Here is a 15760-nt window from a genome sequence, read left to right as displayed (position 1 = left end):
TAGACTTCAGGCCACCAGCAGCGCGGACCCCACCGCCTGGAGGCCGGCGAACGCCCCCCCCAAGGGCACGTTGGTGCCCGCGATTCAGGACAGACCCAGGGAGGTAGCGCCAACCATGACCCTAGGGCAAGCCCCGGCGTCAGCTGGTTCCAGCGGGACCCCCATAAATGGCGTTACTAACGCTGTTACTTTTTTCAGTAACGGGTAATCTAACTAATTACTCTTACTGTCAGCATAACGCTGTTACCATTTTCGACACCCCGTTACTGCACGTTACTGAAGCCGCCTAAAAAGATATCACCAACTTCATAACTAATCTGCAGCGCAGTGAGAGTGTTGCAGAGTGACAACGGAGGGGGTGAGATAACCAGATAAGCAATGAGGATTGGCTAAAGTTTAGCAAGATTGCGTCTTCAGCCAGTCAGAGAACTTGGGTGGTCGGGTGTTTCGAGCACATCCAAAGTGACAGGTAGTAGATACAGCATAGCGAGAGATGGCGAGTGAGGAGGACTCTAGTGAGAAGACAGTGTTTGCCAAAGGAAAGTACAGACACTACTTTAACTTTGTTGAGGTCAAAGGTAAAAATGTACACGTCGAATGTACATTATGTCCCCGAAAAAAAAGCAGAGGCAAGTAATGCAATAGATACTTTTACTAGTAACTAGTTACTTTTGTAGTGGAGTAACTCAGTTCGTAACTCAGTTACTTTTTTGGAGGAGTAACTAGTAACTATAACTAAGGAATTTTTTAAAGTAAAAAGATTAAGATATGCCTTTATTCGTCCCTCAGTGGGGAAATTTGCATTGCACAGCAGCAAGAGTACAGAGTCAGTTAAGCAGTACAAAATACACAATATAGAAAAATAAACAATATAAACAACCCAAGTATTAACAAAAATCAACAGTTTTTCCCAGAGTTATATACAATACAGTATGCAGATAATATGAAACGAGACGAGATATATGACCAGTCTATACACTGAGATCTTGTTAGAGAGTTAATATGAGGCATTATGGAAATACTTCACATAGAACTTAGTATATTGCATTTAGAGCCCTTAATATTGCACATGGAGGTTGATCAGATATTGCACAGTGAATGGGGTCTGGAGTAACTATACTGACTATAAAAGCAAGTATTACACAGATGTACATAGTGGTGTAGAAGTCTATTGGGAGCAGTGCTGGTTGTACAGCCTGACAGCTGCAGGAAGAAAGGACCTGCGATATCGCTCCTTCACACACTTGGGGTGAAGCAGTCTATCGCTAAAGGAGCTCTCAAGTGCTGTCAAAGTGTCCTGCAAGGGGTGGGAGTCGTTCTCCAACATGGATGATAGCTTAGCCAACATCCTCCTCTCTCCCACCACCTCCACCGGGTCAAGGGGGCAACCCAGTGCAGAGCTGGCCTTCCTGATGATCTTATCCAGTCTCTTCCTATCCGCAGCCGAAATGCTGCTGCCCCAGCAGACCACTCCCTGGAAAATGGCTGAAGCCACAACTGAGTCATAGAACGTCTTGAGGAGTGCCCCTTGCACTCCAAAAGACCTCAGTCTCCTGAGCAGATAGAGTCTGCTCATGCCCTTCCTGTAAAGTGCTTCCGTGTGATGAGTCCAGTCCAGTCTATTGTTGAGATGAACACCCAGGTACTTGTAAGATGTCACCATCTCAATGTCCATTCCCTGAATGTTCACTGGTGTTGGAGGAGAGTGGATGCGCCTGCGGAAATCCACCACCAGCTCTCTGGTTTTCCCCGTGTTGATCTGGAGGCAGTTCTGCTGGCACCAATCCACAAAGTCCTGTGTCAGTCCTCTGTACTCCAAGTCGTCCCCATCTGTGATGAGGCCAACGATTGCAGAGTCGTCAGAGAACTTCTGCAGGTGGCAGGTTGGTGTGTTGTATGAGAAGTCTGCAGTGTAGAGGGTGAAAAGGAAAGGAGCCAGGACCGTTCCCTGCGGAGCCCCCGTACTGCAGACAACCGTGTCGGACACACAGTCCCGTGTCCTCACATACTGTGGACGGTTGGTGAGGTAGTCCAGTATCCACGATGTGAGGTGCAGGTCCACCCCTGTGTGCTCCAGCTTGTCCCTCAGAAGTGCCGGCTGGATGGTGTTGAACGCACTGGAAAAATCAAAGAACATGATTCTCACCGTGCTCCCAGGTTTCTCCAGGTGAGAGAGCGCTCTGTGCTGGAGGAAGATGACGGCGTCGTCCACCCCAGTGCCAGGTTGATAGGCGAACTGAAGCGGGTCCATCGAAGGACCCACCAGGGGGCGGAGATGGTCAAGGACCAGACGCTCCAGGGTCTTCATCAGGTGTGATGTAAGTGCCACCGGCCTGTAGCTGCTGAGGTCCTTGGGGTGCGGCGTCTTGGGGACAGGAACCACGCAGGATGTCTTCCACAGCTGTGGCACCCTCCCCAGCTTCAGGCTCAGGTTGAAGATCTGCTCAACAATCCCGCATAGCTCGTCCGCGCAGGACTTCAGGAGCCTGGAGCTGATGCCGTCTGGTCCCGCCGCCTTCCTCGCCTTGGTTTTCCGGAGCTGGTTTCTCACCTGGGATGTTGTGAGGGTCAGGTTGGAGCAGGGGGGCTGTGTGCAGGGAGAGGTTGGTGAGGAGGTAGAGCTGATTAGGTGAGAAGTGGTGGGGGATGGTTGTGTGCAGGAGGGGGAGGTGGGGGTAGGGCTGTCCACTCGAGGTGTCGATGGGGGGAGTTTCGGCAGGAGTTTCGGCAGGAGGTGCTGGGCCGGGGGATCGTTAGCCCACGCCTGGTCCCCAGCAGCCTGGGAGTCGGGCCCCCTGTGGCCAGAGATGGTTTTCAGGCCTCTCCAGACTCCTCTGACGTTGTTCTGCTGCAGCTGTTCCTCCACCAAAAGTTGTGCTCCATTGTCTCACCAAACTCCTCCAACACCCAAGTTTTTGCCTCGACCATTGCCGAAGCCATGTGATGCTTGGCCTCATGGTACCGGTCAGCTGCTTCAGGAGTCAAGCCATCCAAGTTGAAAGAGCTCCTTCTTCAGCGTGACAGCAACCCTCACCTGACCTCTGGTGTCCACCATCGGATTCGGGGCTTGCCGCCACAACTGGCACCAACCACTTTGCGGCCACAGGTCTGATCAGCTGCACGTACGTGGAGGCACGTAATATTGCCCATTTAGACTCAATATCCTGGTCTTCTGCCGGGATGCAGGTGAGTTGAAGACTCAACGAACAGGAGACTCTGCCAGATGTTCCCAGCACCCTCTCACTTCAGAATTTGGTCTCCCAGGTCTGTCTGGCCTCCCCCACCATCTAATCCAACTTATCACCAGGTGGTGATCAGCTCTCTTCACCTGTGTGTCCAGAACATGTGGACGCAGGTCTGATGATACCAAGTCGATCATAGACCTGTGGCCTAGTGTGTCCTGGTGCAAAGTGCACTTATGGACATATGGACATCCTTATGTTCGAACATAGTGTTAGTTATGGACAAACTGTGGTGCACACAGAAGTTCAACTACATCACACCACACGGGTTCAGATCAGGGAGGCCGTTCCGCCTCCTGTGTGGTTTCTTCGGGCTGGGCCCAGTCCGGCCCCCTGGGTGAAGGCCCTACGACCAAGCGCTTTCCTGCGAGCCCCCTGGCTCCAGGGTGATGCCTCGGTATCCCACGTTGAGGCAAGGTGTGGTCTCTCCTCTTACTTTTCTTCATATTGGTCTTCAAAATCACTCTTGGTCTGGCCCGTCATGATCTCCCTAGGCAAACAGGCAAACAACATAGCTTCTAGGTCACTCGGCACCCAAACACCTCCACCACGATATGGTGGTTATTCATGGAGGAGCATACATACAACTCACATCAACTAAAAAGACAACTCACTATCAGTGCCACATAGGCCAATTAAAAAATGCCCTTTTGAATAAAAAATGGTTGATAAAACCTAATTCGTTTAATCCATCTATCCCTCTGTCCATCCACAAAATGAATACCTTTCTAACAAATATATAATAGAAAATGTATTTAAACTATTTTGGACAGTGTTCATAGTCTTATCAAAAAAGGCACAGGTGACCTTGGTCTTGGAACCCAATAAGTCTGTTTAACATATTCTACTGACTGAAATGTGTCACATCAAATAACAGCAAGTTGACAGCTTCAATATGACTTTCTAACTCTTTGAACTAGCAGGCTCTTTAACCTTGTGTCATCTTCACTTGTCTTGTCTTTATCTGAATCAGAGGATGGTCAACTAAGTAGACATCAATGGTGACATGTACCCTGTTCACCCTTTGACCAAGTGAGGTGCATTGGAGATGCTACAATTCCTTATAGCATCAACACTATCTTATGGCGAGTGCATTTTTAGACTATGTTCCTTGTCTACATAATGGTAGCCTACATTGACATGCTGCCCAAATTAGTGTAATTATGCTAATGTAGGCTTTTGTAATGTATCATTAACTGCACTCACACCCTGTGCACCTATTGTACAAGGTTTCACAATCCATTTTAGCACTCCTGCGTTATCTCTTACTGCTACTGTGATTATATTGATTACAACAAGGTGCTTTCCATTTGATGCTCTTGCCCTGCATTATGTTGTCATCCAGAAGTTGCATAATAAATGGCACATGCATTTGCAGGATTTGAAAACAGGAGCCCTGCTGGCCTGTTAGACTAGATTTGGATTCAGGCTTTTATTTGGTGCATTTGTGCTTTATATCTAGTAACATGCCATGTATGCGGTCTGGTGGTTAGTGCGCAGACCTCACAGCTAGGAGACCAGGGTTCGGTCCCCGCCCTCGGCCATCTCTGTGTGGAGTTTGCATGTTCTCCCCGTGCATGCGTGGGTTTTCTCCGGGTACTCCGGTTTCCTCCCACATTCCAAAAACATGCTAGGTTAATTGGCCACTCCAAATTGTCCATAGGTATGAATGTGAGTGTGAATGGTTGTTTGTCTATATGTGCCCTGTGATTGGCTGGCGACCAGTCCAGGGTGTACCCCGCCTCTCGCCCGAAGACAGCTGGGATAGGCTCCAGCACCCCCGCGACCCTCGTGAGGAAAAAGCGGTAGAAAATGAATGAATGAATGAATGAATGCCATGTATGAATAAACACCAGCAGGCAAGCAGATGCAAGAGCGTGAAATTACAAAGTGTTATGTTGGTTCTCTTTATCTTGCTCCCCTCTGAAGGATTACACCACTATGCAGTTTTGTGCCAACAAACTGGATAAGAAGGACTTTTTTGGAAAGTCTGACCCCTTCATGGTCTTCTACAGGAGCAATGAAGATGGCACGTAAGTTGGTCTTTTTATTCAGTGGGTGATTCACGTTGGCTTTAGGGGACAGACATTCAAGGGAAGGTTGTCAGTGGAGATTCCTTAAACTCAGTGGCATACTGACAACTTCATCGCGGCAAGACCTCAAAGCAGATTCACTTCCACCTTCAAGGTCCTCTTAAAGATGTGAGGCAGCACCACTTTAAATCCCGGTTAACTTTCATCTCCAGGTTCACCATCTGCCACAAGACAGAAGTGGTGAAGAACACGCTAAACCCAGTGTGGGAGCCCTTCTCTATCCCCGTGCGAGCGCTCTGCAATGGAGACCATGACAGGTACACAGTATGATGGTGCACATCACCAACTGCACAATCTAATTTTTAATGTGAAGTTGTGTCAAATTGAGATGACAATGATTTTCTGTCTGCTGCTAAAAAAGACCATCACTGCAGGCCAGTGTTTGTCAACTTAAGTGGACAGCACAAAACTGTTGACATCGGTTCAAACAGTTTGTTGCTGCAGAAGCCTACTTCCTGTCTGACAACTGAGCAGCATGGCACTTTTTTTGGCAGGATACTAGAAAATAACAAGGGAGTTCCATAAATGACGACATGCGGCTGGGATACAGTAACAGCTCTGTGTGTGTGCGTGTGTGTGTAACCAAGGCAGTATGTGTCAAGACAGCCACAGTGTGTGGAAGCCAGAAAACTTCACCCCCATTAGCACACAACAGAGGATTTTTCCTCCATTCTGCCTTTGCTCACCTGCAAGTTAATTGGGTCAGACAGATGGAGGGAAGCCATGGATGGTGTCTTTGAGGATTTGGATGGAGGAAGGCAGTTGCTGTGATTAAGGACCCTGCCTACTTTCACACTTTTTTTTATTTAATGCAGCCTTGTACTGCAAATAGAATCAAATATATGGGTTAAAATGTAAAATGTAAATGTAAAAACATGTAGTTCCTACCCACTATATAGACTATAGCATCTGAAATCTTTGCCTTTAATGGGCTATACTTGAAGAATGTTCATCTGTTTCTGTTTCAACAGTTACGACTAGAGATGCTCGATACTGGCGTTTTAGTGTGATGCGATACATCAATATAGTCCAGCACTTTACTACTGATATCAACCAACATCAATATTTGTAGCAGTTCTTCCCAATGTCAAGTCACATGTTGTGTACCGAATTAACAGATTTTCTCATTTTGCAGTAATGCCACTGGATCAATGTCCCCCCACTAGTTGAAGTATCTGAGCATAAACAAAAAACGTTTGAGCATTCCTCACATACCTCAGGTATTACACACCGTAATACCTCACCTGTCCGAAACCTGAGAACTTCTGTTCTATCATTTTGTATACGACTGCTTTCAAACATATGTCCATGAAGCATTCTCAACCTCAGACAATATAAGCCATGGTCTCAATGAACCATCTGCCAATAAGCTGTGTTGCCCTCGCCTGTCTATGACAGAGTGGGAGATTTGAACCCAAGTCTTCCCATTCTCTTGACTGTGTGGCCGACACGCTAACCACTCGACCACTGTACGGCCTTGGCAGAGTCCAATCATATCTCATCTTGTCTTGTGGACGAGAGGAAAAAGTATTCAATCATTGAATGTTCAATCATAGCTATTTTAGCTAAATGTTAGAGAGGGGATGGGGGATGACATATGGAGGAGATCTAATCAAAACTATTGTCTTTGTGAGGTTGGGCTGTTTGAGTTTTCATTTCAATTACCAGTTGCGATTGGTTTCATTGTCATTCATTGTTCACAGGGGTCCCCAAACTTTTTCCTGTGAGGGCCACATAACCTTTCCCTGCTCTGATGGGGGGCCGGGGTCAGTTTGTAGCAGAAAATGTAACGATTGCATGGGTGTCTAAACATAAACATTTATTGTTTTCCAGAAAGCCACACAAAACCAAATATTAATAACCCTTTCCGGGATCTTCACGGAAAAAATAAGTCGGAAATAAATAATAACACTATTAATAAAATAAATAATACTATTTGTGAAATAAATAATAACCAAATACTCTCTCTGGGGACTTCAAAGAAAAAACAAAATCAGGAAATATTTAACAACACAATTATGAAATGAATAATAACCAAATACTCTCTCTGAGGTCTTCAAAGAAAAAATAAAGTCAGGAAATATATAATAACACAATTATGAAATAAATAATAACCAAATAAACCTCTCTGGGGTCTTCACAGAAAAAAAGGCCATGGAACATTAATTTTCTGTTGTGCCATGCACAATCTTAACAGGTAAAAGTTCAGCTTCGTTGTCAGAGCAGAATCTCTTATTTAAATGAGTCATATGTACAGTCTCTCAAAGTTCTTGTGTGCCTTTTATAATCCTTTTGTGTAGGTTCCAGTAGGACAGAATCCCACTTCAACACTTTGCAGCACAGCGCTTGCTGGTGAATTAGGAAGTGGACTTGTAGCGGGGCAGTGAGACCCCGTTCTTCCATCTCCCGGTTCATGCGTCCTATTAGACCCCGAGACGCGCCCACCATACTAGGAGCCCCGTCAGTTGTGATGCTGACAAGCTTTGACCAGTCCAAGTCCAACTCTTCCATGGTTTGGCATACTTTACCGAAAATATCCTCCCCCGTTGTAGTCCCTTTGAAATTTTGGAGGGCTGCCAACTCCTCGCACATCTCAAAGTTAGCGCTAACTCCACGAATAAAAATGAGCAGCTGCGCCGTGTCCTGCACGTCCATGCTCTCATCCAGTGCTAATGAAAAAAAGTCAAACTCTTTTGTCTTTTGTTGCAGCTGGGCATACACATTACCCCCAAGTTCTTCAATGCGTCTGGTGATTGTACTCGCCGACAGACTCACGGCATTAAAAACATCTTTCCTCTCTGGACACACCTCCTCCGCAACAGCATTCAAACATTTCTTTACAAACTCTCCATCAGTGAAAGGTTTACCGCTGCTCGCTATCAATTGAGCAACCCGAAAGCTGGCTCGAACGGATGACTGATTCAGCTGAGTTTGGCATAGAAATATATTCTGCTGAGCAAAGAGTCCACTTTTTAGCTTTGAGAGTTTGTCTGCTCTCATTTGGCCTTGCAAGCTATCATACCTGTCTTTGTGACGGGATTCATAGTGTCGGCGCAGATTGTATTCTTTAAATACGCCCACCGTCTCTTGACAGATGAGACAAACCGCTTTTTCTTTGCATTGAACAAAAAAATAATCGTTTGTCCACAGCAGGTTAAATACCCTGCATTCTGAATCAATTTTTCTCTTACCTAATCTTTTCGCCATTGTTCCGCTCTATTTGACGGGGTGAGTCAAGGATTTTTTTTCTGGGAGGGGGGAGGGGTATTTATCTGGTGTTGCTCAGGGGGCCGGACCAAAGGTGGAGGCGGGCCGTATCCGGCCCGCGGGCTGTAGTTTGGGGACCCCTGCTTTAGAAACTTGCTGTTAATTACAACAGTTAATTTTCCTTCTTGTGCTAGACATGCCAATCCTGATAAAGTGTCCCCATGTGTATGTGTTTTTTTTTTTTTTTACAGGACAATCAAAGTGGAAGTGTATGACTGGGACAGAGACGGAAGGTGAGACACACACTCATACAAACACACACACACACACACACACACAGCACACACACTGGATGGAAATGTAATTGACACATTTTCCTCACTCTCTCTCCCAGTCATGATTTCATTGGTGAATTCACTAGCAGCTACAAAGACCTGTGTCGGGGGCAAAGCCAATTAAACATCTTTGAGGTGAGTGGACACAGAAACAAACACAACCATCTGGTGCGGTAAATTTGTATTTTAAATTTGTAATCATAATAAAAAAAATAATCATGAAAAATACAAAACATGTTTTGGTGTGCAGCTGCAGCAAACCAAACAACAAACAAATGACAAACGAAAGACAATGCCTCAACAAGGGGAGAAGTGCACACCTGAATGAAACAACAGAAAATTAGAGGCAGGTGCGTGTAACAAAATAGTAAAGGCAGGAACAAACAGAAAGGAATAACAAAGGAAGTGGCTACAAAATAAGGGCATGGAAACAGGATCTAAGGCATAGGAAGGAAACTTACAGCAGGAGGAGCTCCTTTCACAGGCGGTATGTAATGTGCGTCGTCTGCCGCTGGACGTACTACCCCCTTCAGAAGAAAGGTCCCATACGTCGTTCACTGCTGGAACTGGAACCAGTGAAGGGAGGAGGGTCATTTGGAGGAAGGTCCCGAGTTCAACCCGCTGTGTCTCCTAGACCGGAGCTACAGCTGCTACTTCCCTGTCCTTTAGAGCTGCAATGTGAACTTTGTATCAAGAAAAGAAAAAGAGAGGCAACGGAAAGTGTACTCAGAGCGGTTGGAGATTGTGTGCTGAGTACATCTCTTCCGTTCTCCTCGCTAGTAAAAGTAATAACTGTTGTCTTCCTTCTTCCGTTTCATTGTTTTGAAATGTTGAAGATGCTTAGACCTGACAGTGTCAAAAGCAGTGGTAAGGTCCAGGAGGATGAGGATGGTGAGATGGCTAGAGTCGGAGGAGAGAAGAAGATCATTAGTGATTTTAAGAAGAGCTGTTTCAGTGCTGTGTTTGGGGCGGAAACCGGACTGGAAGGATTCAAACAGGCTGTTAGAGTTGAGGTGAGTTTGAAGTTGAGCAGCTATGACATATTCAAGGATTTTGGACAGAAAGGGGAGGTTGGCTAAGGGACGGAAATTGGAGAGGTTATTGCACTCAAGACCAGACTTTTTGAGTGTGGGGGTGATTGCTGCCAGCTTGTTAGACTGAATGGAGCCAGAGAGCGGTGGGTAAGGGGACAGCGAGTGAGCAGAGGGGAGATTGAGGGAACTGTATATTTAGTCAATTTTGGACTGGAAGGAAGTTAGGTAATCATTACATTTGGTGGTGGTGAAGAATAAGGAGTCGTCATTGGGCTTTAGCAGTGTGTTGATTGTTGAAAAAGGAGATTTGGGATTGTTGGAACCAGATGTAATGAGATTGGAGTAGTATTGTGACCGGGCTGTGTTTAAAGTGTCTTTGTATTTCTGTAGGAAATCTGTATAAGCTTGGAGATGGACAGTTAGGCCAGATTTCACATTGTGGAGCACAGGTACCAGGGTGCAGTGTGGGAGAAGGAGACCATTTTGTTTTTTTGGGGGGGCAAGCTCATCAAGACGGGAAGGAGAGGGTGTTGTTTTAATAGCTGACAAGTTCAAAGGGGTCTTCAGATAATGGAGGGAGGGGAGACAGGAAGTTTGGTGGTGAGAAGTGAAGGAAAGACATGAGGGTTGATGGATGTGAGATTCCTAAAGGTTAGTTCATGTTACATAGATCAATTGTGATGGCCAGATGGTCTGATATGTGGAGGTTATGACTGGTGAGTTTGTGGATTTTGATGCCGGCGGAGCAGACCAGATCCAGGATATGGCCTCTAGTGTGGGTGGGGAAGTTAACTTGCTGAGTGATGCAGAAGCAGCTAAGAAGGTCCAGGAATTCTGTGGCAGGTTTGGCGTTAATGTTGTCAAAGTGAAAATTGAAATCACGAGCCAGAAGCAGAGCTGAGATGGCACTTAATTGGATAAAGAGTTCTGGGAAATCTGAGAGGAGAGAGGTTTATGACAGAGTTGGTTTATGACAACAGTAACAAAAAAATGACACCTGTTGCAGTTCAGACTGCAACAGGTGTCCACAATAGGTGTGACAACAAGCGGACAGGGCAAACTCCTTATGTGTCGACAGGGAAGGTGCTTGATCTTTCTGAGATGAACATGCACAAATGCAACAAAAAGAAGCTTGACTCACAAACTGAAAAGGGGATTTTTGTGGGTTTTGACAGTAACCGTCCTGCATAAGTTGTTTTTCATCCTGAAACTGGTAAAATACAAAAAAATTGGTTGGTAAAGGTCTTAATCAAATTTGTAAATGAGTGTCAAACCCAGTGAAGTGTATATGCAACAACCTGAGGGTTTTGAAGTTAAAGTAGAGACGGGTGAAAAACTAGTTTGTGAACTTAAAAGGTTGTTGTATGATCTGAAGTAGTCAGGACAAAATTGGAATAGGATGCTTCATGATTTCCTAATTGGTTACTTCAGAACCCAGCTGACCATTGTGTTCATAGTAAAAAGACAACAGACAACAAATGAGAAGATAATTCAGATAATTTGAGTTGATGATCCCATCATCAACCCATCATAAACCCTTGAGATCATCATTGATCTCATCATTAATCATTGATCATTGATCGTCATTGATCTCAAGTGACAAACAGACTGTAAAAAATGTAAAAGAGATGTTGGGAGCTAAATTTTAAATGAACAACCTTGGGAAACATTTCTTGGGTGTTGATTTTGTTCAGAAAGAAGGTGAACTAAAAATGGGCCAAAAAAGATATATCACAAAGATCTTCGAGCGATTTAAAATGACTGTGAAAACAAATTTAAGTGGGACAATGAGTGTCAGTCTGTTGATCGAAAGAAGTACCGTGAAGTTGTTGGAAGTTTGCTTTATGTCATGATTTGTACGAGACAAGATCTATGTTGGATTATTGTTAAACTATGGGTAAACTAAACCGGTTGGTGAACGGTTGGTGGTGCGTTCAAAAGTAGGACAAATAGGAGCAGTATTGTTACAGTGTTTTAATACACTACTATTTACTGTAATATAATGATGGATTTCGATGGATTTTAATGTGTTTTAAAGACATTTCATTGAGTTTGCACTTTTTATGAAATGTTTTATGACTATTGCCCTGTGTTATACTATTTTAGGTATTTTTTAGGTGTTTTCATTCGTACATTTCATGAAGGAAAGGTGCATTGAGGCAAATTTTGAATAATAATCCTTTCTGAATATTCCTAAATATTGAGATGTTGAGATGTAAATACAGGAGACTGACAGCTCATGTTGGAATATTTTGAGCTGTCAGCCAGAAATGTTACCCTACTTTTACATAATAAGAACCGTTATCTCTCCTAATTTGTTTTTCTATGCTTATCACAGTGATACACAGTGTACTTTTTGTGTATGCCTCCATTATATGTAGCTGCATAATGGTGAATTTGTCACTATACGATTCCCAGTGCTATCTCCTCATGCAGCTATCGGATGAGGTATGTGCTCCATTAACCTTAGCTTCATGGAATAAGACGGCAATGATGTTTTTATTGCTCGCTTGGGGCAGCATACAATTATGTGATCATGTTCCCATTCTGCCTCTGTCATAGGTGGTGAATGCCAAGAAGAAATTAAAGAAAAAGAGATACATCAACTCTGGAACAGTAAGTCTTGTGTTTTGAGATTAATCTCACAGAAAGTTTTCAATGAATGGATTTCACACAGCAGCACTTCTAAACTAAATGCTTGTATTCCATCCCCAATATCAGAATTGACAAGGCAGACAATAATATGCAACCTTTGGCTGAATGTTGTGGCTAAACGTTGTAATAATCCTTAATGAGTCTCATGTCAGGGGCCAAGTGTGTGATGATGAAAATTGATATATCCATCAGTGCACATATGCCACGCTCCAGATTGTGATGATGAAATTAAACATTGTCCATGCATCACACTTTCTACATGGATGAGGCATTCTAGGGGTGGTTTGCACAGAGGTCAGCTGTTAATGGGATAATGCACATTGATGGCTTTCGCTCCCTTTGAAGGGGAACTGCAATTTTTTTTGTAATTTTACCCATCATTCCCAATCCTGATGTGAAACATGAACACATATTATTCTCCCTTTTCTGTGTTTTCTAGTGTGAAAACACAAGTTCATATGAGCTAGCTAACAATGAATGTCATGGGTAGTGCCTTTTTTGATGCTAAAGCGCTCACAAAATAACGTTCTATTTACATAACAGACTTCTATATTAACAAAGCTACAGCGATATTGTTATTGTAGCAGCCAACATGAAAAACTACTGTATACTTATCTGGCCAACTAACATGATGCCTCGCTGGCCGCCCGTCTCAGCCTCACTCACAGACCGAAGAGTGGATAGCTAGCTCTTCATGTTACTACAAAGACTCAAGCACATACTCGTTTGCCGTCAGCATTTTTTCCCTGAGGACTGGAGCACACGTCTTGTGCTGGAAGACACAGCCATCCCAAGGAGAGTGTTGTCACTGTATCTGTGCTGCTGTTGTTGACAGAAGTAGCGTAAGCTCTATGAGCAATGTGAAATCAATGCAACTCAGAAAGAAGTTTTGGTAGTGTTTTAAATCATAAAAATTCAGCAAGACACTGCAAGTAAGTATTACATGTTATCATCGGTATACTTGTATACTAATGTGTGATCAAAGCTTATATTTGAAACGATAAAATGTTAGAGGGCTTTGTTGTCGAAATAGGTACGTCCCAATAATGTGCATTGTTAGCTCATTTTAAGTTGTCTCCGCTTGTTTAAAATGCCCAGAAGAGGGAAAGAAATGTGTGTTCATGTTTCACATAAGGATTGTGAATGATGGGAAAAATTCTTCCAAAAGTGCAGTTCCCCTTTAATGACCAAACATAAAACAATCTGTTGAGACTCTCTGTTTTGTCCTCCCATCAGGTGTCCTTGTTGTCATTCAACGTGGAGTCTGCGCACACATTCCTGGATTACATTAAAGGAGGGTGAGTTCTCTGTGTCATCTTGTAATTGTTATAGTTATACAGTACATAGTTGTGCTGTTATTTCATGGGTCAGTATACTATGTATACTTGTATGTATGTACGTATAAGTCTATGTATACTTGTAAGTATGCAAAATATCACTTTTATACTAAAATATATCATTATAAATATGTTTGTTGAGTTTGTGAAGTGATATGTAAAATTTGGTGGCGAATGATGAGAGAAATGAGACAATAGAGACATTTTTCAGTTATACAGGTATTGGTACACACCAATGAAATTAGATTGACATCTTACCACAGGTGCAAATGTAGGAATATTTACAGCAAGGTGCATGTGGAAATAGTTACAATTGTGGTAATATTCAAAGATACCAAATGATTTCATGTAGGAGATCAATAATTTTGTCTGTGGCAGTTCATAGTCAGCCTGCTGCGACGTCTGTTCCAAGGAGTGTGTGTTAGTGGATGTCTGATGCACGAGTGGCAAGAGAATGATGAGAGCTACTCCACCTTTTTAAAATATGTTTTGGATGAGAAGATGAACTTTTACCTACATCAGTGAGCACCTTTCCTAAGACTTGCATGATAAACCATGCCCTTTGATTACGGATATGATGGATGGATGTTAACACACTGCAGTAGCAGAAGCTTCGGATACATAACTACATATCGGATACATGCTGCTTTTTGCATCATCAGTTTAATTTGGTCTCGTCTGGAGTGCTATCCGATGTCAGGTAGGTTTGGGGATTGAATCTCAAGCATCAGTGGGACATGTACAAGACATGAACCGTGATAGTAAACAGAATTACAACCATACAGTTGCAGTAATTGCAATCTCACTGCTTGACATCATTATTACTGTAATAATAGCATACCAATAGCATAAAGACATCATGGATAAGACGATGGATTGTGTAGAGAAGCACCCATGTGCTGTGAGTGTGTATATGGAGGTGTGTATTTCTGTTGGTGTGCACATACATATAAATGTGTGCATATGTGTGAATGTGTAATTGTCACTGAGAATGTACAAAAGGAGAGGGACTGCCTCCTACCACCCAGTAAACCCCGCCCTGCGTAGCAAGGCCGAGCTCCCACCACCAGAGAACCACCGGCCCCACGGGGACTGGCAAAGCCAAAGACCACCCTTGTCTTACCCTTTAACCCTCTACAAGTGGTTTCCCAATTCTCCTTAAACCGAAGGGTAAGGGGTAAGTGCTAAGGGCTAAACACCCTTTCACAGCAAGTCTGCTCGGGGAACCCCCTTGAAAGGAAAGGGAAGGCGGAGTTACTTGCTGAGAAGATTGAAGTGGAGAGGCCAAAAGAAGCATAAAAAATATAAGTCATTCATGTTTTATTATACAGTCAACAAGTTGCTACTCCACGTAAATATTCTCCATGTATTGAATTGTTCCTCGTCGCTAGTTATACCTAGCCGGCTCACACCGATATAACTTCACTGTAATAGCTCTTTTCTGCGACTGGTTTTATTGCTACTGGGGTTCACCTGTCTTTCCTCTTCCCGACCTCAGCCAGTCTAAACGTTGTAGGATGTATTCAAGTTTGTTAAAACTTTCTCAGTCAACAGTGAGCACATTAGTTAGTGCTGTGACTAATGCATTGACATTGAGTTCAAAATCGGTCATGTCATCTCTAATGGAGTAATCCAGTCAATTCAAAAGCATTACTTTGGGACCCATAATGTGTTTCACATCTCCTCCACAGTACTGTGTTGCAGAAACACTTTTCCTCAATCTTTGCCCTGCATTTCATAAATGTGGGATGTTCTCCAGTGTGTTCCTCCTTGGAGACAAACCTGTCCACAGCTCAACTACAATGAAATGATAAAAGACAGACCAAATCGTAATTAAGGCCAGACAACCAGTTACAC

The 15760-nt window shown here is 43.8% G+C and overlaps 1 protein-coding gene across 7 annotated transcripts in view; it reads left to right on the top strand.

Annotated features, from left to right (window-relative positions):
* The window catches only part of LOC131137599 (copine-5-like), a 155575-nt gene that overhangs the window by 84626 nt on the left and 55189 nt on the right, over window positions 1-15760 (top strand). For all 7 annotated transcript variants that reach the window (XR_009131945.1, XR_009131944.1, XM_058085728.1 and 4 more), the window contains 6 exons: window positions 5172-5275; window positions 5488-5592; window positions 8794-8835; window positions 8937-9012; window positions 12474-12527; window positions 13803-13864. Coding sequence is in view for 5 of the 7 variants with exons in the window: in XM_058085728.1 (XP_057941711.1) it covers window positions 5172-5275; window positions 5488-5592; window positions 8794-8835; window positions 8937-9012; window positions 12474-12527; window positions 13803-13864 (443 nt within the window). In the remaining 2 variants the exon portion in view is untranslated. The remainder of the gene's footprint in view (window positions 1-5171; window positions 5276-5487; window positions 5593-8793; window positions 8836-8936; window positions 9013-12473; window positions 12528-13802; window positions 13865-15760) is intronic.

Source organism: Doryrhamphus excisus, chromosome 10 (assembly GCF_030265055.1).
Source record: "Doryrhamphus excisus isolate RoL2022-K1 chromosome 10, RoL_Dexc_1.0, whole genome shotgun sequence".
In the NCBI taxonomy this organism is placed as follows: domain Eukaryota; kingdom Metazoa; phylum Chordata; class Actinopteri; order Syngnathiformes; family Syngnathidae; genus Doryrhamphus; species Doryrhamphus excisus.
This window is presented reverse-complemented; position numbering and strand designations above follow the sequence as displayed.